The sequence below is a fragment of the Suillus fuscotomentosus genome (genome assembly GCF_016647785.1).
Source record: "Suillus fuscotomentosus strain FC203 chromosome Unknown F5891scaffold_94, whole genome shotgun sequence".
Lineage (NCBI taxonomy): Eukaryota > Fungi > Basidiomycota > Agaricomycetes > Boletales > Suillaceae > Suillus > Suillus fuscotomentosus.
The window spans coordinates 88,426-114,197 of NW_024539606.1; the positions used below are offsets into that span (position 1 = coordinate 88,426).

Genomic DNA, 25,772 nt, shown 5'->3' on the forward strand with positions numbered 1-25,772 from the left:
TCTCTGGGCACAGATCTTGACGGATACAGGATATAGTAGTTTGACGCCGAGTATGGGATCTCACCAACATCATCTATCGCATGCCTCAGCTCGGTCTATCCATCTTCACTCCAGATGATGTGAAACCTGGATGTATGCAGGAAGATTTATTCTGATCAACGGGTGAGCTAACATCGGAACAAAATGATCGTCGGCATTCATATCAGCGCTTCAGGTTCGCTGTCCATGCCAATGCTGATCAATCCCGATGGAATCCTACAGACCCTGCCTGGTTGTGGCGCCATCAAATTTTGTGGCGAGGCCATTCTCACTTGTCAGAAGACTTCCGAAGATTGGCTGGTGGATTACCTTAACAATGTTTATTTCAACGACCACGAGACAGCAGGCGACATCCTTTTCCCCTCGGTAAATGAGAGTGAGCTGCAGCCCCGCTAAATTATATCATTTGGTCATCGAGAGCCTCATTGCATCCATGGACAGCAACATATATCCTCGTTCACGTTGCGCTGCTCTTCGCGCTGTTCACAGTACCCGGTCACCACCGATGCCAACGGTGATACGGACATGGTCCTGAAGTTCTCCCCCGCCATCCTAACCGTGATCTGCCTGTGATCAGGTGCAACTCCCGCCAACGATGGTCCTGACTGCTTCTTCAATTATCACCGCGACTTGTGCTATCTCGAGCTGATTTTTGCCCTTGCGAGCAATTCCAACTGGAATCCCTATTTATTTGTGGATCACCATATAAATCGATGCATTAGCACTGTTTCTATTTCCTTCCTATCCTTACGGACGGCACAAAGAACTGTATACAGATTACTTCAAAATTTGATTTTAAGATGCTCGTCGGAGCTGTCAGCCCGTTGAAAACTACGGTGACCGGAACCGCGAGAGTGGGAAGCACACGATGAAACCAGTGTCAACTTTGAGAGCAAAGTCAAGTTGTCTGCTCGTCGTTTTAGCCAGCTAGAAAAAGAAAGCGCATGTGGGGTCGCGGAATAATTGAATGGTAAAAGGATAACACTTCAGTACCCTACCTCATTTGTCCGGGGGCTATCTGTAAATGGTTCACGATCAGCCACGCAACTTGGAGAGCACCGCAATGTATCTCTCAATACCCGGCCCCTGTGCTTACCCACGTGTCTGGCTTCGTCTGATTGTGAACGCCTGAAGCTCTTTTTGGAGCAAAGGGCAGGAGGCTTTGCGAAGGAAAAGGGTCCACGTATTTTGGACTATCTTGAACTGGCGACAGCGAAAAAAGATGTGCATGTGTTGGAGGATCATGATGTCGTATCGCAGCATATTGATATGAGCTGTATTGCAAAGAGTTCGCTGGATATCATGGAAAAAGAGGGAGTAAATGTTGCCGACCGCCCACGTTCTGTTGCAGTGCACGAGACGTTGTCTGAGGGGTTCAGAGTGATCCTTGAGGGCGATACTGAGAGATGGCACCGGATGCGCAGGTACGCATCCTATCTCTACCAGGTACGACAAGTGAAACCAAATGTAAAGCAGGGTCTTGCATGCAAACTTGCAACCTAAGGCTGCAGAGACCTATGAGCCCATGCAGACCAGGTATGTGAAGAATGTGGTTCTAGATATCTTAAATGATCCAAAGAACCACCAGGGACATAACATGAGGTACGAACACCAGCTCTTATTCGCGGTGCAGGTGGTAACCTGAGGATTCTAGTTATTCAGCTTCCCTGACCCTGTCCGTCACCTACGGAAAAATTACTCCGACTTCATATACAGATCCTGCAGTCGTTGACATACAGAGGTTTTCTGCGCGTCTTGGTCGAGCTGTGAGGCCGGGAGAATATCTTGTGGATGCGTATCCAATCCTGCGGTTCGTACCAGGCTACCTGAGTCAGCTGAAGGCATGGAACAGAGAAGAAATGGTTTTCTATCAGGAGCATTTAGACGAAGTGCGAAGACAGATGGTTCGTTATTTTCTTGTGATGATAGATATGCTCGCTCACCGCTGTGAAGCGTGAGGGGACTGCAAGGCCATCCTTTGCGAGGTTCATGTTAGAGAACCAGAAACAGTACCAGATCGAGGATAGGGAACTGGCATTCCTCGCAGGAGTGATATTTGGGGCCGGCACTGATGCGGTAAGTTCTTACATTGCATTGCATCTTCACTCGACAACTGTTGTAGACTACGTCCGCAATGACAATTATGATGATGGCTGCTGCCACTCATACAGATGCGCAGGCTCGCGTACAAGAGGAACTCGATGATGTCGTGGGGCATATGCGGCATAGGTTATCCCTTTTCTTTATTTGTCTACTGACTGAGATAGCTCCTTATTAGTGCCAACGTTTGCCGATCAGGAAATGCTGCTGCAGGTTACCGCGTTCATACTCAAGAGTCTCAGGTGGAGACCTGTCAGTTTTGGAGGTATGTTTTATTTGAGTTGTGATGACGCGATGTTGAACGACCACTTGCACTACAGGCTTCCCGCATCGCACGAGTAAGGACATCATTTGGAAGAACTACCTCATTCCTGCAGGTGCGACTGTTATTGGCAACCATTGGTCAGTACGCAATCATTTTCGTCCTCTCACCTTTGGGTCTGATGCTTGTGCCTCAGGGCTATCGCAAACGATCCTGAAGTCTTCCCTGATCCATACAGGTTTAATCCTCAGTGTTGGATTGACGATACAGGTCGTGTGCGCGATGATCTCCGGTTTTTCACTTTTGGCTTTGGCTGTCGGTGAGTACTGTAGTATTTCACTCAATTCGACACCATATGTGACACGTGACACAATCTACCAACACTTCGACATTTGAGTGTGTGACAAGTGACAGCACTGAATTTTCGACATATCAAGATTTCGACAGGCACTATGCGACCCAGAACCGGTTAATTTCACTGGTACCATCACCCGTTAGTCTAGTCAGATCCACCGTATTATATGTTGAACATCACTGGGGATTGGTAATAACAACCCACCCTACAGGTGATTTATTACAGTTAAAAAAACTACATTTTTTGCCGGATTCACCATGTCACCAACAAGTGCATCCCACGGCACATATCACTCATTTAGTTGGTAATTTACATTGTTTCCTTTCACCAACACGCTTGTTGAATCTCACTTGCTTAGCCAGTCTGATTCACTACTTCCATGAGTGATAAAAACCAATGTCATTGGACTCTAAAGTGGTTTGCCAAACTAGTGAAAATGTTACTTTTCACCACCGCTATAGCTAACTGCGCATGCGTATGGCGCCGGCAGTCATGCACTTCCGCACAAAATCCACTCAGCAAGCGCCAAAGTCATCATCATCATCATCTGCTATCCCACGCTCACCAGATCCACTTCCGTCTCCTACCTCATCTCCGTCCGAGTTGTCTGAGTCGTCAAATCGACTCCGTTTATTGTTTTCAGTGCCTGCAATTGTGTGTGCCTTTCGCTTCTTGTTGGCCTTTCGTTTGTTCTGCAGAAATTGTTTGACCAACTCCGCTGTCGCCCAATCATTCTGAAATTTTTCAAGGTGAGGATGGGCCTGTCGTGCCTATGACTTATGGTTATTATCATTACAGCGGGACAGTATACTGACACACCAATTTAAATAGTTTTGCCAGGTTCGATGTTGGTTGTGCATTGTACAACACCCCAAAGTCCAGATCAACGCGCGAGCACAGTTCGTGAACTGAGGTCTGTGTAGTCATCAGTAAGCTGTCAAGTCTTTTTGTTTTCCAAACAACTGACCTGAATGGCCAGATATTCTGCTTTGTTATTCTCAAGCTTCATTGCCTTGAGCAGACGACCTCTGCTGCCCAAGTCTCTCATTTCGGCAGTTGTGGGCTTCTGCATGAGCTCGTGCATTGGATCCACATGGGAATTTCTGATCTTCTCTTCTGCAACTTTTTTGGCAGCTTCTGCTTCCGTGGCCATGAGCTTTGCTGCCCGTTCAGCCTCCTCAAGTTGCAAGATCTTTGCTGCTCAAAATATATGTTCATTATTCAAAATACCAATGGCACCGGTAAGAAAAATTTTCCACACCTCTGAGACGAGAATTCTCATCCTCAAATTTTGTGTTCTTCTCTTGCAGGACTTGCTTGGTCTGATTTTTATTCAAGGTTTTCGAAGCTGGAGTCATTGTTTTGGCTGCCACAGGTGGTCGAACTGTTCCGACCTGGCCAGAAGCTGTTGTTGGGTTGCTTGGTGCAGCTCTACTTTTTTTGGCTGCAACAGTCGGCCCCGTAAGTGGTTGATTCTCATTACTGCCAGGCATGGTTATCGTATCAATCTGATGAGAGGACTGAATGTGGGTATGGTGGCTGGTGCTGCGCTAGCTAGGCAATCACAAGCTTGAAAATTTTGACAAGTCCTTTGTTTATTCTTGTATGCAGCCAGAGACATGAATCAAAGTCATTTTGTCCTTAAAGCTGATCTGTCAGAACATGTCCCTCCATGGTTAAATCTCACCACCCTGCAGTGCGTAAACTATGCCGTTGTTGTAACAAATGGGTCAGCGAAAGAACATGGCGGAATCACCGCCTACTCATTGCCCCTCCACATTTGAAAGCAACATCACCCTATCTCATCTCCACTGCTCTCAAGATCGTTTTTCTCTTCATCAGACAATGGTTCCCGCTCAGCTGACTCTACAAGATGGCTGCAAGATTGGCGAGCCATTGAGAGTGCATCATGTACAAGTGCGTCAGGGGCTGGATTTAACATATCATGAGGTGGGATCGGTGAGGTGGCACGAAGAGGTGATGGACTTGGTGGAGGACTGAATGTTATATCGTAATTATCCTGCACATCTGCAAATGCATTGGTTATAGTTTAGTTTCATCGCGAGAGAGACATACCCAATGTCATTGCATCTTCGAGTTGAGCTCCCAAGGCAGAAATTTTCTCTGGGGGGTGCACTATATGCCTCACTTTCTGGAGTTTGCCTGCAGCTAGAAGTTTCGACTGATAGGGTGATGTTGCTTTCAAATGTGGAGGGGCAATGAGTAGGCGGTGATTCCGCCATGTTCTTTCGCTGACCCATTTGTTACAACAACGGCATAGTTTACGCACTGCAGGGTGGTGAGATTTAACCATGGAGGGACATGTTCTGACAGATCAGCTTTAAGGACAAAATGACTTTGATTCATGTCTCTGGCTGCATACAAGAATAAACAAAGGACTTGTCAAAATTTTCAAGCTTGTGATTGCCTAGCTAGCGCAGCACCAGCCACCATACCCACATTCAGTCCTCTCATCAGATTGATACGATAACCATGCCTGGCAGTAATGAGAATCAACCACTTACGGGGCCGACTGTTGCAGCCAAAAAAAGTAGAGCTGCACCAAGCAACCCAACAACAGCTTCTGGCCAGGTCGGAACAGTTCGACCACCTGTGGCAGCCAAAACAATGACTCCAGCTTCGAAAACCTTGAATAAAAATCAGACCAAGCAAGTCCTGCAAGAGAAGAACACAAAATTTGAGGATGAGAATTCTCGTCTCAGAGGTGTGGAAAATTTTTCTTACCGGTGCCATTGGTATTTTGAATAATGAACATATATTTTGAGCAGCAAAGATCTTGCAACTTGAGGAGGCTGAACGGGCAGCAAAGCTCATGGCCACGGAAGCAGAAGCTGCCAAAAAAGTTGCAGAAGAGAAGATCAGAAATTCCCATGTGGATCCAATGCACGAGCTCATGCAGAAGCCCACAACTGCCGAAATGAGAGACTTGGGCAGCAGAGGTCGTCTGCTCAAGGCAATGAAGCTTGAGAATAACAAAGCAGAATATCTGGCCATTCAGGTCAGTTGTTTGGAAAACAAAAAGACTTGACAGCTTACTGATGACTACACAGACCTCAGTTCACGAACTGTGCTCGCGCGTTGATCTGGACTTTGGGGTGTTGTACAATGCACAACCAACATCGAACCTGGCAAAACTATTTAAATTGGTGTGTCAGTATACTGTCCCGCTGTAATGATAATAACCATAAGTCATAGGCACGACAGGCCCATCCTCACCTTGAAAAATTTCAGAATGATTGGGCGACAGCGGAGTTGGTCAAACAATTTCTGCAGAACAAACGAAAGGCCAACAAGAAGCGAAAGGCACACACAATTGCAGGCACTGAAAACAATAAACGGAGTCGATTTGACGACTCAGACAACTCGGACGGAGATGAGGTAGGAGACGGAAGTGGATCTGGTGAGCGTGGGATAGCAGATGATGATGATGATGACTTTGGCGCTTGCTGAGTGGATTTTGTGCGGAAGTGCATGACTGCCGGCGCCATACGCATGCGCAGTTAGCTATAGCGGTGGTGAAAAGTAACATTTTCACTAGTTTGGCAAACCACTTTAGAGTCCAATGACATTGGTTTTTATCACTCATGGAAGTAGTGAATCAGACTGGCTAAGCAAGTGAGATTCAACAAGCGTGTTGGTGAAAGGAAACAATGTAAATTACCAACTAAATGAGTGATATGTGCCGTGGGATGCACTTGTTGGTGACATGGTGAATCCGGCAAAAAATGTAGTTTTTTTAACTGTAATAAATCACCTGTAGGGTGGGTTGTTATTACCAATCCCCAGTGATGTTCAACATATAATACGGTGGATCTGACTAGACTAACGGGTGATGGTACCAGTGAAATTAACTGGTTCTGGGTCACATAGCATTGGCTTGTCAGACCGAAGCCATTCGACAAACGCAGGTGTGACCCATGACACGCTACAAATTTCGACCAGACAAGTCGGCATGTGACACGTGACTGTCAAATCGAGTGAAATACTACAGGTAACAGTAGTATCGTTCATCTCTCCGATTCTCTCGACCATATCTTATGCCTTACTTGAAAATGTCAGAGTGTGTCCCGGTTAACATCTTGTGAATCGGTCGATCTTCATCAATATGGCTCTCATTATGTGGGCTTTCCGCCTTTCGGAGAATCCTGCAGTGAAGATTGACATGCTTGCATTCTCAGACACTTCGAACATACAAGCTGCTCCGTTTGAGTTATGCTTTGAGAAGAGGGTCGATGAGGATGTGATCAGGGAACTATGCGCACCGGGCGATTATGTTTATTGAATTTTTGTGCAAAGGAGTTCCTCTTGCATTTTTTCGTTGTCTATCCGATAGATTTTTTTTAAATCCTTGATCATTGTCCTTTGGGGCCGGGCCCTATGATGGACATTACCTACAGCTATGTACTTTTGTTCGTTGTTCACTATGTAATCTATGTGTCAGTCTTTTGCAATGGTTCTGGCGCAAGTTGACACACCAGGTTTCATTGTGTGCTTCCCACTCTCATGGTTCCGGTCGGCGGTCACCGTAGTTTTTTGCGTAACGCGGCTGACCAATCTAAGAAATAAAGTACAACGGTTTCGCTAGCTCGTGTGGCTTTCGCTAAAGGCCACATGGGAGCGCTTAGCTCGCTTAAACCTCTTTTTGGAAACTCGCGTGGTTTTCTCGCGTGAATGTGTGAAAATGAATTCTAAATTGAGATTTCAAAATGCAAAAAATCTACGGAGTCCAAAATGCGATATAGTGGACAGTAATCCTCACGCTTACTGCGCCGCGTGTACAACAGGGTCAAACAACTCACTTTTCCTACCATGGGGGAAAGGCTTGGCTGCTGCTTTTGAATAGAATTCTCGAGTTAAATTGCCCTCCCCTGCAGCCAAGTGTAATAAAGTGCAAAAAACACTTTTTGTGGGTGTCATTTCTTATCAACAATGATAAAAAAATTTGACTTATTAATGAGTTTAGGCAACTCAAAATTTTGCACTTGCTAAACAACTGTTTGAATAACATAACAAAGATGGCTCAAAATTTTCCTATTCAGTGAGTCACCAACTATAATATTGCTATACATGATGCTAATAATATTTGCACATATGCCATTTAGAAACGAACAGATAACCCCAGAGCATGATCGTCAGTCACAATGAGAACGCGATAGACTCAATCGGCTTCAAATGACTTCTCCGGCCAGGCGTAATCGTCGCCATGCTGCTCATGACAATCAGAATGTACCTCTGCCTGCTATACAACAACTGAATTTCATGCCAGCCGATGAGCCACAAGCAGGCCCTGTTCTACGACCTTTTGCATGGCAACCCCCCCCACACTTCCCATATCAACCACTACCAGTTGAGCGGTATCCTGGCTTGCCACGAAATGCCATTGCACATGTGGAGCGTGCTCATCATCTTCCTCCTGTTGATTATAATGCCCGCTTGAATGAGCAAATGAATGCAGCTGGAAACAACAGACGCCGTCAGCGGAATCTCCGTCGTCAACAGGATAGAGATGAGATAAGACAGCAGGCACAGGCAGAGCTCATGGCAGCTGGATTGCAGCCTCCACAAGTGCCTCACATTCCTAATGAACATGCTCCTCCTGCTTTTGCTCCTGCCCCCATTGCTCCTGCTCCTGTATATGGCCCTATTCATTATGAGGGTGCAGTTGGTCCTCACAACTTTGGAAATCCCCCCCATTACTTTCCACCCAATCCTATACCGCCTGCACCTGCTGAACATGATTATCATCAATTTAATGTCCAGTTTCAGCATCATTTTGAAGAGGAGCGGATGGAAAATGAGCAGATTAGAAATGAATTGCTTCAGAGACAAGCACAGGAGGCATTTCATCAACAGCAGATCCAGCAGCAATTCCAGCGGCAGGAAGCTGAACGCATTCGTAGACAAGCTCAAGAAGAGTTGGAGGCCTTTCACTTGCAGCAGCAGGAAGCTGAGAGGCACAATAGACAGGCTCAGGATATTCAGCGAGCAGGTCAACAGGCAGAAGAGCACCAACACCGCCAGGAGCAGAGGGATCATGAGCAACAGGAGCGTCTTGAAGAGGCATTGCGCGAATATGATAATCCTGCTTCTCAGCAGCAGCATGAAGACGATGAGGAAAGAAGAAGAACTCAAGAGCGAGAACGTCGCCAGCAGCGCGATGCAGAGGATGATGAACATATTAACCAGGCACCCATCCAAAATATCCCTATCCCAGATGGAGCTCGACCATACACAGATCGTCACACTCTTGGTCCTCTTAATGTGGAGTGCCCCAACTGCCATGCCCTGCATTTTGCATGTGAGAGACTCACCAAATCATCCGCACGAAACCCACGCTTTGGTACTTGCTGCTTGGAGGGAAAAGTCGACCTTGCTCCCTTTCCAGCATGGCCACACGAGCTGCAACAGGCATATGGAGACAGAACATTTGTGTCCAAGATTCGCCAGTACAACAGTGCTCTTGCATTCACATCTGTAGGTGTCACCATCGAGGATAGGGCCCTTCAAGGCTCTGGCCCAAATGCTTTTCGTATCCACGGTTCTCTTCACCACCTTATGGGCAGCCTGATTGCCCCTGAAGGTACTCGGCCTTCATACGCTCAAATCTACATTTATGATCCCGAAGATGCCACCGACATCCGCGCCAACCGACCAGGAAATGAAAACCTCGATCGTCATATTCTTAGAGAGCTCCATGACATGCTTTATTGAACTCATCCCTATGTTGCTCTTTATAAGCAGGCTTATCAAGTTATGCGCGAGAAGCCTCCAGAGCAGCACACAGAAGTTTGTGCACGCATTCACTTTCAGCAGGGCACAGATGGTCGAAGATATAATCTTCCCACTGCTGATGAAATTGCTGTGATCATACCTGGAGATGGATCTGAGGAGGTATCCGACAAACGAGATATTGTCTTGCGACTTCAAGGTGGTCAGCTGCGACACATTAGTCAGCTCAGCCATGCATACTCAACCCTTCACTATGTACTTCTCTTTCCTTCTGGCGAGGAAGGCTGGCACCTTGGAATACCTCTCAACATCCCTCAAGGCGGATGTACACATTCAAAAGAAGTGACCCAGCTGTTATACTACGCCTTCCGTCTTCACCCCCGCCCCAATCATATCGATAACAACAACATCTTCCGTGGTGGAAGACTGTTCCAGCAGTATATCGTTGATGCTTGGGCTTCCATTGAACAGAGCAATCTGAATTGGATCACCAAGAATCAAAAAAAGCTTAGGGCGGACTGCTACCGAGGCCTGGCAGATAACATCCTCAATGATGGCACAGATGATCTGGCTCAGACAGGTCGCTCAATTATTCTCCCATCATCACATACTGGAAGCCCCCGCTATATGCACCAGTTGCTTCAGGATTCATTGGCCATTTGCCGTGCCTGCAAGAAGCCTGACCTCTTCCTAACAATGACTGCAAATGGAAGTTGGCCTGAGATCACTGAAAACCTCCTTCCAGGTAAATTTTATTAATTTATTTATGATGTTGTTGCTAATATTGCTTATGTAGGTCAGAGCGCTGTGGATCGTCCAGATTTGGTGGCTCGTGTCTTCTACCAAAAGCAACAAGCACTCTTGAAGAAGGTTCGCAAGGGCTACTACGGAAAAGTTGCAGGATTGGTGTACACCATCGAATATCAGAAGTGCGGTCTCCCTCACATGCATCTGCTTATCTTCCTCGACCCAAATCATAAGATAAGGACTGTGGAGCAAGTGAACTCATTCATCTCTGCTCAGATACCGGATAGAGATGTGCACCCGCAACTCTACGAAGCTGTATCAAAATACATGCTCCATGGCCCATGCAGTCCAGAGCATTGCTTAGAGAATGGACAGTGCAAAAAGCACTTTCCAAAGTCTTTCTGTGGTGAGACATCCTTGAAGGATGATGGCTACCCAGATTATGCAAGACCAGATAATGCTCGCACGATCCAAAAGAATAACGATGTCTTCACCAATAAAGATGTTGTTCCTCACCCTCCGCAACTGCTGGTCAAATTCAACTGCCACATTAATTTGGAAGTCTGCGCTTTGATCAATTCTGTCAAGTATATTCATAAGTATATCTACAAAGGACATGACCATGCGACTTTGGAGGTGGAAGGACCGGTGGATGAGGTCAAATCATACCTTGACGCCAGGTATATTAGCTCGATTGAGGCTGCATGGCGCATCATGGAACATGAGATGCACCTTGAATGGCCTGCTGTCTACCGCTTGCCAGTCCACCTCCCAGGTGAACACATGGTTGTCTACGATCCTGAGGATAATCCCAAAGATGTTGTCGAGCATGCAGCAGCAAAGGAGACTCACCTCACTGGATGGTTCAAAGCCAATGCCGATGAAAACATGGTGGCAGCTGGAGCCCACGATCTCCTCTACCAGGATTTCCCCTCAAAGTTTGTATGGCAAAAAGTTGCTTGGAAGATACGTCAGCGTGGAGTTGCAATTGGAAGGATGTATTCTGCTGCCCCTGGCTCTGGAGAGAGATTTTATCTGAGATTGCTTTTGACCGTAGTGAAAGGTATGATTTCTGTGATGATTTTTATGAATCAAACTTAATGTGTTTTTTCAAAGGTGCTACCTCCTATGAACATCTTCGGACTGTCGATGATGTTGTCTGTGAGACTTTCAAGGATGCATGTCAGCTCAGGGGTCTGCTAGATGATGATAATGAATGGATTCAGTGCTTGCGGGATGCCTCTCATATGTGCACTGGATACCATACACGAAATCTATTTGCCATCATCCTCCTCTTCTGCAACCCTACAAGCCCTGATGACCTTTGGAACCGCTTCAAGGATAATCTCTGCGATGATCTGTGCCATCGTCTTGCTCGCATGCCATTTAACATGCCAGATGCTACTGAGGAGGAGGTCTATGACTATGGTCTCTATCTCATCGATGGAGTGCTTCGCAAAAATGGAAAGTCTTTGGATGCCATTCCCCACATGCCTGTCTCTCAAATGGCAGCAAGATGGGGGGCCATGGAGGGTAACCAGTTGATTGCTGAGCAGCTCCAGTACAACCAAGAAGAGCTTCAGCAGGTGGTGGATAGAGGAGTTCCTTCTCTCAATGAAGAGCAGAGGGCGGTCTTTGATACGGTGGTCGATGATGCAATGCATCGGGATGAGTGCAGACCAGGACATTCATACTTTGTCCACAGTGCAGGTGGATGTGGCAAGACATATCTCTGCAAGCTCATCACTTCAAAACTCCGTGCTGAAGGCAAGATCGTCCTATGTGTGGCTTCCTCCGGAATCGCTTCTCTCCTCCTGCCAGGTGGACGTACAGCTCATTCGCAATTCAAGATCCCTATCCCTATTCATGAAGACAGCTCTTGCAACATAAAGAAAGGAGACATTCTTCATGAGCTTCTCAAAGCCACCTCCCTAATCATCTGTGATGAAATTCCGATGTTACACCGCCACATCCTGGAATGCCTTGACCGGACATTACGTGATCTTCTGAATGTTGATGCTGATTTTGGAGGAATAACCATGCTCTTTGGAGGAGACTTCAGACAGACCCTGCCGGTGGTGCCTCATGGATCCAAGGAGCAGATAGTGGGCGCTACCTTTTGCAGATCTCGCATTTGGTCAAGGCTTCATATATTCCATCTCAAGAGAAATATGCGTCTTGGTCAAGATCCCGCTTCTGATGATTTTGCAAGGTGGCTTCTTGAGATTGGAGCTGGTAGGGGCACAAATGAAGATGGAACTGTGACCCTTCCTGCCCGCATGCGGTGTCCCAACAATGACCTCCAGTCTCTCATCAATGCCCTATACTCAAGAATTCTGCTCCCTGATCGTCCTCCCTTAAATGATTCATACTTCCTGGATCGCACCATTCTTTCTGCAAAGAACACTGATGTGGATGAAATCAATGCCACTATCCTCGAATCATTCCCTGGAGAAAAAGCAGTCTTCACCAGTGCGGACTCAGTCACGGAGAGAGAATACGATTACATTCCCCCAGAGTTCCTTCATACCCTTGCCCCATCAGGCTTCCCTTTGCACAAATTGGAGGTCAAAGCAGGTGTTCCTCTAATGCTTTTGCGCAATTTGAACCCCTTGCAGGGACTCTATAATGGAACTCGCATGATACTCCTGTCTTGGACCACCTGTGTCCTTAGGTGCCGTGTTCTTAGGGATGGAGACGATGAAGATCAGCAGGTCGATGAGAACACAGTCCTAATCCCTCGCATCACTATGGAATCCAGCTCTGAAGAGAACCCAATCCCCCTCAAGCGTCGCCAGTTTCCTGTTCGTCTTGCATTCGCTATGACAATCAACAAGGCGCAAGGTCAAAGCATCAAGTGGGTTGGCCTTAATTTGTGGACTCCTGTCTTCAGCCATGGACAACTCTATGTGGCTTTATCTCGCTGCACCCACCCAGACAGGGTGTTTGCTATCTTTCCGGAGCATGAAGAAGGCTCAAATACAACCAATGTAGTATATACAGAAGTGCTTAGAGGACTCACAGATCGTATCAATCAATGATTGATGTACTTATATATATAGAACTGACTGATCTTATGTACTATGTACTTTTAGTTTTCTTGAAATGCTGCTCATAAATGTACCTCTTTTTGAAATCCACTATCAAGGCGTGATCTTATTCAAAATGCACGATTTATTAGGATGCAGCCTGAGGCCAGGAAGCCAAAGGAGGGCGTAGCCCTCCTTGGCTTCCTGTGACGAAGGAACAACACTCATTTTCCTCCACTGAAGGAGCGCGTAGCGCTCCTTCGATTTGTGCCGAAGGCACAACGGGCGTGAGCTCGTACAGAGTATTACCCGGAATGATAGTAGCAGCTGTATTAGTAAGTAGGAACGGGCCTCTAAGTGTATTTCAATGTCCGACGTGCCGCCACCAGCTTTGTCGCCGTTCTTGCCGTGGTGCGTGCCGGACTCTCTGCGCCGGAGGGGCGTTTTCAGGGATGTTCTCAGAAATTGCGCGTCATTGTCACGTGTTTCCAAAATCAAAGCTTTCAAACCAAGTACTTTAAATTGGACAACGCGTACGCCGCGGTCAGGTTTACCCTTTGACCGACACTACATTGAGCCTGAGTGCCGTTCGAGAGCCTCAATAGCATTAATGCGTGCGCCAACCCCGCAGGTGTCTCTCACATCTTCCATACCTTCGAGCAGGAAACATGCGTTCAAGAAAAGAAAACTCAGCCATGCTATTCAATCGTCCACGCGCCACGACACAGGGTCATGTCCCTCGAAGGCAGACCAATCACCGACACCAAATGCACATAAAGCCTCGACTTTGTCATGCTCTTCATGTCACCGTGTGTTATCTGCATCAATGAGGTCTGGTGCAGGTGCAGGCGCAACTTGTGCAATGTGGGTGGCCTCTAACTGTTCGTCTCTCAAATCTGATAAATTTTCAGGTGTGGATCAGCTATATGTGCTGTTTGTTCTCGCACATGCTCTTCGATGTTACGACAATCCTCGTTCCCGCCAACACCGGCATTAACACGTTGTCCCTCTCTGTCAGGATCGCCGTCGCCATCACCTTCCGGATCTCCCAAACGAGCTGCATTAAGTCTAAACATATCCACTATGAACTGTAGTATACTCCTCTCTCCATCTTCTGGCAAGCGGAAGAAGTCTTCAGAAAAGGATGACGTTGATGTAGACTATCCTTCGAAATCTCGAGGCACACTTTTCGGGCTAGACGATGGAGCTCTCCTTGTTCCTGGATGTGGTCGACTTATCTGCAGAACGTGCTGCGTGGAGAGTGCTCAGAAGTAAGCTTTTGATGACTAATGTTGCGTTGAACAACGATTGAGGTCTTTTCTAATCGCAGCGATGGGACTCTTTGTGTAGATTGTTACGCCGTTGTTGAAAACGTGCTGTAGAATGAGGAGCAGTCTTATCATGAGGAGCCTCTCGTAATTTCCGGAGGACCCTTCGATTATACCGACATCATCTGCATTGTCAATGCTTTGCTTGCTTTGTTACTCAGATTATTACACGCCACAGTGATTCCTCATATTGTATACTATGCATTCATTACCCTATTTTTGCAAGCACTCATACACTAGATGGAGAATGGAAACATTTTGGCGAAGCTTTGTAATATTGTATTGTTGAATTGCGAGTTTCAACTTACTGGTTTTACTTCATTATCCTTGAAACGAGCACGGTAGATTGGATGAACGGGATGTTGGCATGCGGGGGAACGCAGAGTCCGTGATCCGACGGACGCATTGTCCTAGCTGGAAGGGGCAGACAGCCTCGCGCCAAGGGTGCGTTATCCTATCATTGGTAACGTTGATTGCCGTGATGTACGAGATCACGATAGACTATGGTTCAGATGGCCCGAGAGCTGTTGCAGAGATGCTGCGCATCAGTATTCACTGACAGCTCTCGAGGTGATGTTGCACTTAAGAAGAGGTTCTGCAGGATCTCCGCAGATTTTGTTATCAGGTGAAAGAGTCCCTAATAGTACATTCCACCATGTAATTCCCGCGATAAACCCTCAGTTCCCTTGATCGAGCCCACCCTACTAGTATTTGCAGCAGGCTTGCAACTGTGACCTCGGACCAGCGTCGAGTTATCCTGTTGATGCGTGATGAACGATAACAAGAGTTGCACAAGAGCTTAGGGCATCAGCCACAGCAGTACGTGTTACTGGATCCGAGCTCCAGCTCGTCGGGTTTGAACCAGGATCGTACCAAATCCAGACGGAAGAATGTTTAGTTGCATTATAGAATTATTGCAGGACTTACGTGACAGAGGAATAGATGCGGGTTATCGCTTAAAGGCCAGACGGTATTGACAGGGAGTCGTTCAGGGTGAGAACTGCAATGCGGCGCTATATATACGAAGAACATATAACAAACCACATGACCCCATTGACTAGCAGAAGAGTTTTCGCAAAAGGTTTCACGGTTCTAGCCGGCCCGGGTCAGCCGCAACCTCATTGGGATCATCGTGCTCCCTTGTTTCCTTGTCTTTACCGTTACAGGCTTACAGCTTCTGGTTCGTCGCTTGTGCTGCATCTCGACCACCTCCTGCGTTGCTTGTGATTTCAGATCGAGAGCTTGCAGGTGACGGGCGTCTGTTGTGTCAGTACCCTTCGTATGTTTTTTTTTGCGTGTCAGTGTATGCTAATCTCGTTCAAGAGCGTTTTGTTCACCAAATCAGGCTACTGCTCTTACTACATGTATTTTCACGTCATCAACCTTGTTATGTATCAAGCCGAAACCAGAATATAACTCACCGACTCGGTTACTTTCCTACTCACAATCGCGACCTCCATGGGACCACGCCGTGATCGACACGTCCGCACAAGCCCGTTGAACATGTAAAGTTTGAATCTGAATCATCAACCCTGTTATTACCTTCAAACGCTGTCATTTCATTCCATGACTCTGTCATGCTGTCATCCAAAGGTGTAGTTCATGCATCACTCCGATCTTCTGCTAACATGCATTTATACTTTGTAAATGTCAATACTGCTGCCGCGGAGACTATCTTGAGCGACCGACTCCACGGCTAGGGACATTAACTTGACATACATGAGATAAGTATACGAAGAATAATGTACAGGTTCTTCCGAAGATACCCACCCATTCGTGGTCTGTCGTGCGACGCTGATAAATAAATATTCAGAAGAAGTAAAACACCTGTAACAGCATGCCTCGCACCGGTCAGCGCTTGACTAGAATGTTCGGTGCTAGGACCGCTCGCGTTCTAGACTTGGACATGCACGTTTCTGCGGCATCGCATTGTTTTGATAACGTAAGTGTTATTGACCACTTGGCAGCTGGCAGCGATGTGCGCCGACGCTTGCTGCTCAACTGTGGTCGCAACGTGTTTTGATTATTCCACAGCGCACATCTCCACGATCTCCCCCGTCGTGATTGACAGTGGCTAGTCGCCATGATTACCCTGTGGGTGTTTTCAGACAATCCACAAATCGACGCTCCACAACTCATTGATATTATTGAAAGCATGCTGTGGTCCTACCAAGGAACTCTCAAATTCGCGCGTCAAATTGCTCCCTTCTCCTCGTTCTTATCGGTTAGGCATGGTCGCTCAAAAGTCGATCGCTCAATCTTCTTCTTCCGAACCTCATTCCAGCGCTGCATCCAACGCCGCCGTCATAATGTCTACCGTAGTCGATGCTGGCATCGCGAATCCTCGCTCAGAGCTCCCCAATCTTCAATACCCTTCTGCCTCGGAGCCGGCCGACCCTCCAGCACCAGCTCACATCTTCACCTTCACGCACTCCGGCCCGGCAGAGGTGGTCCGAACTATACCGGTGTCATGCACGTATGGCCCCTTTCGTGTTTGGGGCATGTTGGGCGAGGGCACGTACGGCGTGGCGATGGGAGCTGAAGACATAGTGTCGAATCGCTTGTTGTGTCTCAAGATCTTTCAAAAGCACCATCTTGAGCGCAAATCCAGGAAAGCTGTTCTTCTGAACGAACTCGAAGCGTTCAAGCGTCTTTCATGCGCATTGCCGTGTCCCGCGGCTGATTTCCTCATGGGGCTTGAAATGTCGTTTCAAACAAAGGATCAGATATGTTTTGTAATGGTGCGTCCTCCTCCCTCCTCCCCTGCGACCCGTTTCAGTCATCTGACTCCATCTGACGTCTCTAGGACCTGATGGCGAGCGACCTGTATAATTATCTGCAACGTTATCCTTCGTACTGCGTCCGCAATGCTCGCAGGTGGGGTGCGCAAATGGTAAGCAGTTGTCTGTCCTGGTCTTCGACGACTCACGACTCACGCCTCCTCCGACTTCGAAGACCCTTGGGATTAACGCCCTGCACGAGATAGGGATCATCCACCGGGACATCAAAACCGAAAACATCCTGATCGACGTTCGAGCGAACGTGCGCATCATCGACTTTGGCGTGAGTTATGTAAACAAAGACGAAGGACCCTTGGACCGACAGCAGAATTATTCTTCGGAACCGGTGGGAACGACACACATCATGGCACCGGAGGTCCTGCGCAACGGATCCGACCGCCGTCCTTCGATGTACGGAGCACCCGCAGACTGGTGGTCGTTAGGTTGCGTCCTCTACGAGCTTGTGTCGAAGGAGCACGAGGTACGTTTCGAGTCTTCCTTCGCTGCTATCTTACTGATATCATCTCGTCAGTCGCTCTTCGTTACAGGGGACGACGTATTTTCCTATGTTTCTTGGTGCTCCAGCCGCGACAGAGCATCCAAACGGTTCCCTGCTTTTGAAGAATTGAAGGAAAATCTCGCGGATTTGATCTCTGGAGTAAGCTTTTGTTTTGTTCGTTTTCCGGCACCATCACTCATCTTCACCGCGGTAGCTGCTGCAACCCGACCCGTCATCTCGGTTTGGGTTCGCTGAAGTGGTAAATCATAGATCGTTTGCGTCTAAATCCGGCAGGTCAGAATTCACCGACGCACACTCTCGCGGTGAGTTGAATCTGATTTGTCTGTAAACATCATGCTAAAAACGGAATGCAGCGCTTGAGCGCGAAGAACTTCCATCTTCGTTGCCAGACTTACGATGTGGTCGAGAGACCAACGCAGCGGAGATCTGGTTTCGCCAACCTTACTGGGAGAAATCGCACGTTCCGAATGTGGACCAGGTCCAGCCAGCACTTTTCTCTCCGTCCTTATGATGGCCCTTCAGTCCAGTAGATGTTTATTTCGTTTCCATAGCTTCACTGTTCACTGTCACTATGTCTTCCTTCCTTCTTCAAGTTGTTACACATAATCTTATGTAAAAGACATCTGTTTGTTCTATATCTCCCAGGACCCAGGCGATAGTGGAATCAGCATGGGTATTCAAAGGTTTGAGTTTATAGTTGTCGCTGATTTCAGCAGATTGAGTACGCCACGGTGCTACTCAAAGCGCGCCATCCAAACGTTGCCAAAATACTAAAGGAAGATCTCCGCACCAACACTCTCTCCTCTTCGAACCCAAATTTCTATGGTCACAAAGCGAGGCTCCCACAGAATCGACCCGACGCGAAAACTGCACTTGGGTTCATGGTCCGCTTGATCAGACTTACCCTGCGTACTCAAGAGTCAAAACGGAGGAAATGGGCACATCAGGAATCTTGCACAAGAGACTCATGTTATAGACATGGAATTGGAATTGATTTCGAGGGGCTCCCCCTTGACAATAATCCTCATCAGGAACAGCTACCATCAAATATATTCTCCGCGCCAACGATCCGAGAACAAGAACATCGATTGGAGTTTTCCGGGTACAAATCCAACCGCTCTCATCGAGCGTTAAAGATGGCTCTCTTCTTTCCGCGTCACACTGACAGCTCACTCGGAGTCGCAATTTTAGTCTGTACCTAACCAGACATGCAGACTTGAATTCACCTCCTGGGAGAGGGGTGACGGTACTTCCGCTCCATCGGTACCATCACTTCAGCAATACGAAGGTTTGTGATAACGTCCGCCCAACTCAACCAGGATCGTGGGGGTATGTCTCTTGTTTCTCTGTCGGGAATGCGTAAAGCTGGGGGGGAGAGTTACAAAGTATATAGTACGAGGAGTCGAATTCTAACTTTCCGAGTGTAGTTCAGCTTGAAGTGGTCGATATTATCCGATCTGTATGTACAGACTCTGCATAGTAAGTGGGTGCATGAATGCTAAGATAGGCATCAAGCAGTTTCAGCAAACATCACGTGATAAAGTGAATAGAAAGCGCTGAGGCGGTCGATTGCCAGTTCGTCATCAGGATTCGGACAATTGGAGCATGCCCTCAGCCATGGGAATGTCGTGGCAGAAAATCTCCGGAAACCAGAAGTCCTATCCAATCTAGCAGCTTTGTATCTCACAGACAAGCTCCTCGTGCTGAAAGTCAACGTCTCCAAGGAGGAAGACATTGCCTCGGACGCGGCGTTTTCCCGCATGGGGGAGGTCTTCCAAGCATAGCTAGATTGCGTGTTCAAAAATACAAAATTATTGCCGGGGAATTAGAAGGCACGCCCAGTGATAAAGCGCGTAAGATTTCTGAAACAAACTTCTAGGGCGCGACGAACGTCAGTCGTGCTCAAGTCAAGTTTTTCAGAGAGTTGAACGAACCTGGAAAGGGGGAGGTGCTCTTTCAAATGGGTTCGACTACATTCACCCACTTCCCAGTTTGGGTTCAACGTTATGCTGCGACACGAGTGGCATACTTCAAGTTTCAATGATTGATCCAATGCTAATTTTCAATTCTATGGCAGCAAACACGGTAGGCCACTTGATGTATAGAAAATATTCATGAATGACTCGACACGCTGTACAGCACTAAAGGGCTTCTCAGATTGTCTCGCAAGAGAGTTGCTACCTTCGTGGAACATGATAAGGCACGTCGTTCTAACAATCAATAAATGCGTACTCAAAAAAAGCCAGATGTGCACCATGGAACCTCAGGCTGGCGGCTTCAAAATTGATGTAGTAAAGAGTATGGAGCTGATACCGCAACATCCAGTATATGCCAACGAGTCCTCTGCGACTTCCGCGCGACGCCGCATCATTAACAGCACGAAATCCAAAAGCATGGTGTACAGATTGGAGATACAGAAAAGTTCACGCATACTATCTACCAGGTTGTTCGGACGGGGGAGATCCCCCAGCACTTGTTGATGGGTTTGGATGCCATTGAGATGCTAGCCGCCAAGACCGAACTTGAGTACTGAGTAACGGCTGACGCGACGCTATGGTGAAGAGCTGTGAATGGCATTGCCTGGAGCGCCAGTTATAAGTATTATCCTGTTTTGTTTTTGTTTTTCTAATTAGTGGGGCCAGAGAATCAAACCATAGATGAATGGAGATAGAATCCTTCTTTACAATGGAACTTGTTATATGCAGTGCTCTTCAGACGTAGCAATGCCCCGTGAAAACAGTCATGCAGTTGCAGCCTTCACATGAGGCCAGTGATCAACCAAATGTATCGCTTCAACTTGCTCCTCATTAATAGGTTCTAGCGCGTCAGTTGCTCGCCATGTCCTTTTGGCATGCTTCAGCAGGTAGATCGCAGAAGTCGGAGTCATGCCTTCCATGCGTTTGACAGCACCCTAACGCGCGATCAATCAAGCATCGCACTACATCGTCAGAACAGAGCTCACCAAAGTTGTGGGCCTGACCCTCTGTAAGCGCTCCCTCACCTCTTCGCTCAATCCTTGCACTTTAAAGTAGTCCATGTCAGGATCTAGTTGCAGTGACTCATCGGCATGGAATAATGCGAGGTCTGCCTGCTGTCGTGGGAGGTGAGGAGCGTAGGATGCTATTTCAAAGTCCATTGGTATGTTGAAATAAAGAACGGCAAGACTGTTCACCTTCGATGTCAATCCGCGCTCTAATATGAGGTTCCACACAATCGAGACCTGGAACAGCTCCGGAGCGTACGAGATCGGCCGCGGTCATACCTGGAATCATCAGCATGTCGTACGCACTATTGCAGAATTTCAGCTGGAGCTACATCATAGAGACGCAACCACGAACCTCCTCATGATACCATCTCGTGAAATATCAAATCCGTATCTCCCCCAACCCTGAGCCAAGATGAATGAAATAATTCAGACAAGCTCGAGACGGCCCTCACCTGCGGGCTTAGTACAACGTTTTTGAGGAGCTCAGTGCCTAGCTGTATAGCATCTCGGTCACTTAAAAAGGCTAACCATCTGTCAGGAGAGATAATTCCAGCAGAATAACCTATACGAACAAATCATTAGATTGTAAAAAACATCAGAGTAGGGTCTGCGGGATGTACCAATCTCAGTTAACCGCATGTCAGCGTTGTCGCTCCTCAGTGACATCCGGTATTCCGAACGAGAAGTGAACATCCGGTCTCCATAAGTGACCAAAATTAGCTTCGCATCAGAAGTGAATAAATCAGAGGTCACTCGTACACGGTTCCTCCGCTCCCTTTCCTATTAGATCATCTACCATCACTCCCAGAAATCCATCCGCTCGGGTAAGCAACATCGGGGGATGGCCTCGGGCTGAAAGACCTGCATTAATTCCAGCAAGGCAACCTTGCGCAGCGGCTTCTTCGTATCCCGTCGTGCCGTTTATCTGGCCAGCGAGGTAAAGACCCTACAACAAGTTGCCTCTTAGGCGACAATGACAAGGTGCAGACACCGTAGTTACCTTGATGCGTTTTGTTTCCAAGGATGCTTGGGAGATCATGAGTTGGTATGAGGTCACATTCTATGCAACTCACAGGTCAGCTCGCGGGGATCAACATGATCATATTCAACACCATATGCTGGCCGCAGCATCTTGACTTGTTCAAGACCCGGTATTGTTCTCATCATTGTTTCTTGAAGCTCCTCAGGCATAGAACATGACAACCCGTTGGGATATATCAGGTCTACACAGAATATTAGGATGCGCAATTTGCATCCGATACTAAAGCACACCTGAATCATATCCTTCTGGCTCAAGCCAGATGGTATGGCTACCCTTGTGTCCAAAACGGGTGATTTTGGCTTCTAGTGAGGGGCAGTATCGCGGACCTGTGATATCATGGTAAGAACGGTAGACAATAGCTAAGGGCTAGAAACCTTTCTTGGTCTCCTGAATATGTACACTGAGATGCATACTCTCCTTGATGAGGTGATGCGTTTCCAATGTGGTGTGAGTTTGAAAACACGGAATTTGGTTATTCTGTAACAAACTCGGTCCTCATATCTAGTTCATGAACGTCGAAAACTTACAGCATGGTCTACTTCTCGGTGAACAAATGAAAACGGCTGAGGTTTTTCATCTCCATCTTGCCGTTCCATCCGGCTGAAGTCAATGCTGTGCTTATCTAGCCTTGCAGGTGTGCCAGTTTGCAGGCGTCCAAGTTTGAACCCTGCTGCATTGAGGGATGCAGAAAGACCTGTCGAGGGTGCCTCTCCGATACGTCCCGCAGGTATACGACGCATCCCTAAAAAGTGAAAGACAATTCGAAATGAAAGCATAAGTCATGCAACATAATTTGACTTGAGCCGCAACCTACCGATGTGAATTTCACCGCCGAGAAATGTCCCAGTACAAATAACGACCTTGGAACACCTGATTACATCTCCTGTCTCTGGAAAAATAGACCGGTGAGGACTTTTGTTATGCGGGCATAGCGCGCGCACCTAGTCGGACGCCCGTCACAGTCCCCCACGTTGACGAGGACGTGGATGGGCAGGGACTGTTGTCAAATACGAGGTCAAATACGCTTGCAGCACGTATGTCCAGGTTCGTGTAGCTGAAAAGGATGTCTTGCATATGACGCTTGTAGATTTTACGGTCTACCTGCGCTCTAGGTCCCTTTTTTTTCAAATGTAATCAGACAAGACGAGCATCATCCACCATCACTCACCCAAACAGCTGCACCTTTCGAAGCATTGAGCATGCGGAACTGTATCCCAGCTTTATCTGTACAACAAGTTTTAGGCATTTACAGTCATGCCCATCTGCAAGAGACGCACCCGCGATCCTTCCCATAAGGCCATCCAGAGCATCGACTTCCCTCACCAGTGTACCCTTTCCGACACCACCAATGGAAGGATTGCATGAGAGCTCGCCCACAGTATCAATTCGCTGGGTAAGCAGTACTGTTCGTGCGCCTGTACGGGCAGCACCTGTCGCCGCCTCGCAGCCCGCATGTCCTCCACCGATGATACACACTACAGAAAATGTAAGTTGAAACATACAACTTGATAACACCTTGCGAACCATCATATGTATCTTGAATTGAGTTCGAGTTTGAAGTCGCTGCGTGTAGGGCCCGAATACGTGCTTCTCGAGAAGTACGCGAGGGTAGTAGTCTAGTAGATGTGTCCGGTGTGCTGGTATACAGCGATTTAAACGAGCCTCCTGTGCTAAGAAGCCGTCGCCGCCGCAGTAGGGTAGCCCAGCTTCTTCTCGATAGCATTAATATGCACCTGGCGGACGGTTTGCTGGGCAAGTGAAAATTTTAGGATACAAAAAACAGTCTATACGTAGATGGTATCAATCAGTCTTTGGAAGGCCTAGGGGTAGCTTGTTGTGATGTACAAATTCAAAGACCCGAGACCGAGTTCGAGAGAAGCGTGACACAAGTTCAAGTTGTCAAAAAGTTCTAAATTCCTCAGGCTATATCTCACGGGGGACTCCGACAACATATCCAAAAAAAGTATCTCTCCGAAATTTCTAACTTAATACAAGAGATGCAACTCGCGATGTGGGATTAACCATCATGTCACTTTCTCGCATAGAGGATTAATTGTCTCTCAAAGTCTCATAGAACTTCAATTAGTAAAGTGAGCAGAGTGCAGTGCTATCTGTCATATCGCAGGCCTCATGACATCCACATGAGATGAGGTCGAAGCTCCGCCGGAAATTACCGTGCGTTCACAATTTGTACTTGGGCCAGCCTATAATAGCATTAATGCCCAAGGAACTCGAACTTATTAACAAGTACTCCTACGATATATACAGTCCAAAATACTGCGTCTTGGATCACTGCAAAGAGGCTTGACAATGGCTCCCCAACAAGTCACAGGCAACGGCCTTACCGGCCGAAAAGTCGAAGTCAGAACATGATGATGATTCAAAAGTTGTTCCCAAGCACCTCCATCATGTCTACCAATGTTGTCGACGCTTCTGGCGAGAGAGATACCCCGAGACCCAATCAATCAATTCAAGTTACTATTCAAAAGTACCTCGTCGGACTCGAGGAACAGAAGCGAGCATACGGGGTTCTCGCCCGCCTACTATTACATGTTACCAGGACTCCGAGTTCGTGTTCTGGATCCCAACTTGAAGCAGGGAGTTCATTATGAAGTTTGAGGACGAAACCTGGGAAAGAGTATTAAAACTCGTAAGTCACTGTGAGTCTGTGACAGTGCATACTTGCGCCTGTTTCTGAATTGCCAAGCTTCGATCTAGACAGTCCCTTGGACTTTGACCCTCCATGGGAGTACGAGGGTGGAACAGGTTCCTGGTCGGTGAAATTGCTGATATTACAAGAATCTTGCACCATTTCGAGCAAGGCTTATTTCTACTACACACTCATAATGGTCTAGCGTGTATAGACTGGGTCAAGTTGGGACAAAAGGATACTACAAATAACGTTCATGTATGAGGCTGTATAATTCAAAGAATGAGCAGTTTGCCTTCCTACACATGGTCGTACGGTCGTACAGGTGCGTTTAATCCGTTACTTTCTCGTTTGAAGCCAGGGACCACAATCCCAAACTCACTAGACTTGGGATAGAATATCAACTGTGATGTATCACCTGGTTGTAGAATGATACAATACCGATGCGTTGACTTCTTGATGTAACTGGAGCGCATGTTGCATCAGTTTTAATCAGTGGCGCACTATTCTTGCCGTATCTTGTTGCATCCTTATCGCATGATAGCCCTGAAATCTGGCCCAGTAGGGCGTGATTGGAGGCGCTGCAGAACGAGGTTCGCAACCTGGATGGAGAGGTGAGTTGGAGTTTCAACCTATTCTATGCCTTGTTTCTCAACTCTCCCGGACAGGATGTAATTTGAAAAGGAACCTTGGGTGAATTACATCCGCAGCTGGACCAGCAAGGCGGAGAGACTGCAGCCTCTCATTGAGCGCTCACCCCATAATGCTTATTTCAGCGACAACAAAGCTGGATGGTGGTGTGTATCCAGCACGAACACGGTCATTGTGCGTCACAATGTTCTCTGCCCTGGAATATGACCGTAGTCTCGAATAATCCATATCATTCTATCAGTTAAATGGTGTCGGTGATGTGATCTTCGTTGCAATGGCTGCTGCAAGTTTGTTCATCCGAGGCTCGTTACCAAAGATTTTTTCGGGCAATATCTTGAATGCACTAAACTGGATTACTGTGATCGTAACTGTCATGTCGGATGGTGAGTTACTCAGCTGCAATAGTTCAATGATATTCGCTGAAGCATAATGCAAATGGTTACGAGCGATCCAGAAAGGATGGATCGAGTCATTCATGTCCTAAAATCGCGATGCGAAGTTTAAACTCAATTACCCTTGATTCAAAGTAGCTG

General features: G+C 47.3%; 7 protein-coding genes across 7 annotated transcripts; 5 read left to right on the forward strand and 2 right to left on the reverse strand.

Annotated features, from left to right (window-relative positions):
- Window positions 1–225: 225 nt before the first annotated feature.
- Window positions 226–2,899, forward strand: F5891DRAFT_985683 (cytochrome P450; the record flags this gene model as incomplete). The annotated part of the gene is made up of 12 exons (XM_041377632.1): window positions 226–405; window positions 529–597; window positions 762–893; window positions 1,174–1,463; window positions 1,516–1,575; window positions 1,694–1,943; window positions 1,969–2,115; window positions 2,162–2,268; window positions 2,307–2,404; window positions 2,460–2,541; window positions 2,598–2,720; window positions 2,839–2,899. The coding sequence occupies 12 exons, from the start codon at window positions 226–228 to the stop codon at window positions 2,897–2,899; spliced, it is 1,599 nt and encodes a 532-aa protein (XP_041219199.1).
- A 372-nt stretch (window positions 2,900–3,271) lies between these two features.
- On the reverse strand, window positions 3,272–4,249 carry F5891DRAFT_1258510 (uncharacterized protein; the record flags this gene model as incomplete). The annotated part of the gene is made up of 4 exons (XM_041370085.1): window positions 3,272–3,526; window positions 3,576–3,671; window positions 3,724–3,953; window positions 4,018–4,249. The coding sequence occupies 4 exons, from the start codon at window positions 4,247–4,249 to the stop codon at window positions 3,272–3,274; spliced, it is 813 nt and encodes a 270-aa protein (XP_041219200.1).
- Window positions 4,250–5,249: 1,000 nt separating this feature from the next.
- On the forward strand, window positions 5,250–6,227 carry F5891DRAFT_1196156 (uncharacterized protein; the record flags this gene model as incomplete). Its single annotated transcript, XM_041368259.1, has 4 exons — window positions 5,250–5,481; window positions 5,546–5,775; window positions 5,828–5,923; window positions 5,973–6,227. The coding sequence occupies 4 exons, from the start codon at window positions 5,250–5,252 to the stop codon at window positions 6,225–6,227; spliced, it is 813 nt and encodes a 270-aa protein (XP_041219201.1).
- A 1,565-nt stretch (window positions 6,228–7,792) lies between these two features.
- F5891DRAFT_985686 (uncharacterized protein) lies at window positions 7,793–8,554 on the forward strand (the record flags this gene model as incomplete). Its single annotated transcript, XM_041377633.1, has 4 exons — window positions 7,793–7,815; window positions 7,880–7,908; window positions 8,044–8,433; window positions 8,538–8,554. 4 exons carry the CDS (start codon window positions 7,793–7,795, stop codon window positions 8,552–8,554), a joined length of 459 nt encoding a protein of 152 aa, XP_041219202.1.
- A 5,266-nt stretch (window positions 8,555–13,820) lies between these two features.
- On the forward strand, window positions 13,821–14,733 carry F5891DRAFT_1065670 (uncharacterized protein). Its single transcript, XM_041363093.1, has 2 exons — window positions 13,821–14,146; window positions 14,194–14,733. Exons 1-2 carry the CDS (start codon window positions 13,893–13,895, stop codon window positions 14,555–14,557), a joined length of 618 nt encoding a protein of 205 aa, XP_041219203.1. The 5' UTR covers window positions 13,821–13,892; the 3' UTR covers window positions 14,558–14,733.
- A 1,654-nt stretch (window positions 14,734–16,387) lies between these two features.
- F5891DRAFT_766531 (kinase-like domain-containing protein) lies at window positions 16,388–18,490 on the forward strand. Its single transcript, XM_041373187.1, has 8 exons — window positions 16,388–16,552; window positions 16,645–16,704; window positions 16,765–17,351; window positions 17,417–17,503; window positions 17,566–17,871; window positions 17,923–18,048; window positions 18,104–18,212; window positions 18,264–18,490. Exons 3-8 carry the CDS (start codon window positions 16,842–16,844, stop codon window positions 18,419–18,421), a joined length of 1,296 nt encoding a protein of 431 aa, XP_041219204.1. The 5' UTR covers window positions 16,388–16,552; window positions 16,645–16,704; window positions 16,765–16,841; the 3' UTR covers window positions 18,422–18,490.
- Window positions 18,491–20,316: 1,826 nt separating this feature from the next.
- F5891DRAFT_1065680 (glucose inhibited division protein A-domain-containing protein) lies at window positions 20,317–23,828 on the reverse strand. Its single transcript, XM_041363094.1, has 17 exons — window positions 23,463–23,828; window positions 23,216–23,413; window positions 23,107–23,162; window positions 22,880–23,054; window positions 22,753–22,827; window positions 22,466–22,680; window positions 22,313–22,415; window positions 22,169–22,264; window positions 21,970–22,119; window positions 21,897–21,922; window positions 21,656–21,842; window positions 21,517–21,594; window positions 21,349–21,458; window positions 21,249–21,298; window positions 21,083–21,198; window positions 20,873–21,030; window positions 20,317–20,821 (listed from the first exon to the last, which is right to left on the reverse strand). Exons 1-17 carry the CDS (start codon window positions 23,659–23,661, stop codon window positions 20,651–20,653), a joined length of 2,163 nt encoding a protein of 720 aa, XP_041219205.1. The 5' UTR covers window positions 23,662–23,828; the 3' UTR covers window positions 20,317–20,650.
- Between the last annotated feature and the right edge of the window lie 1,944 nt (window positions 23,829–25,772).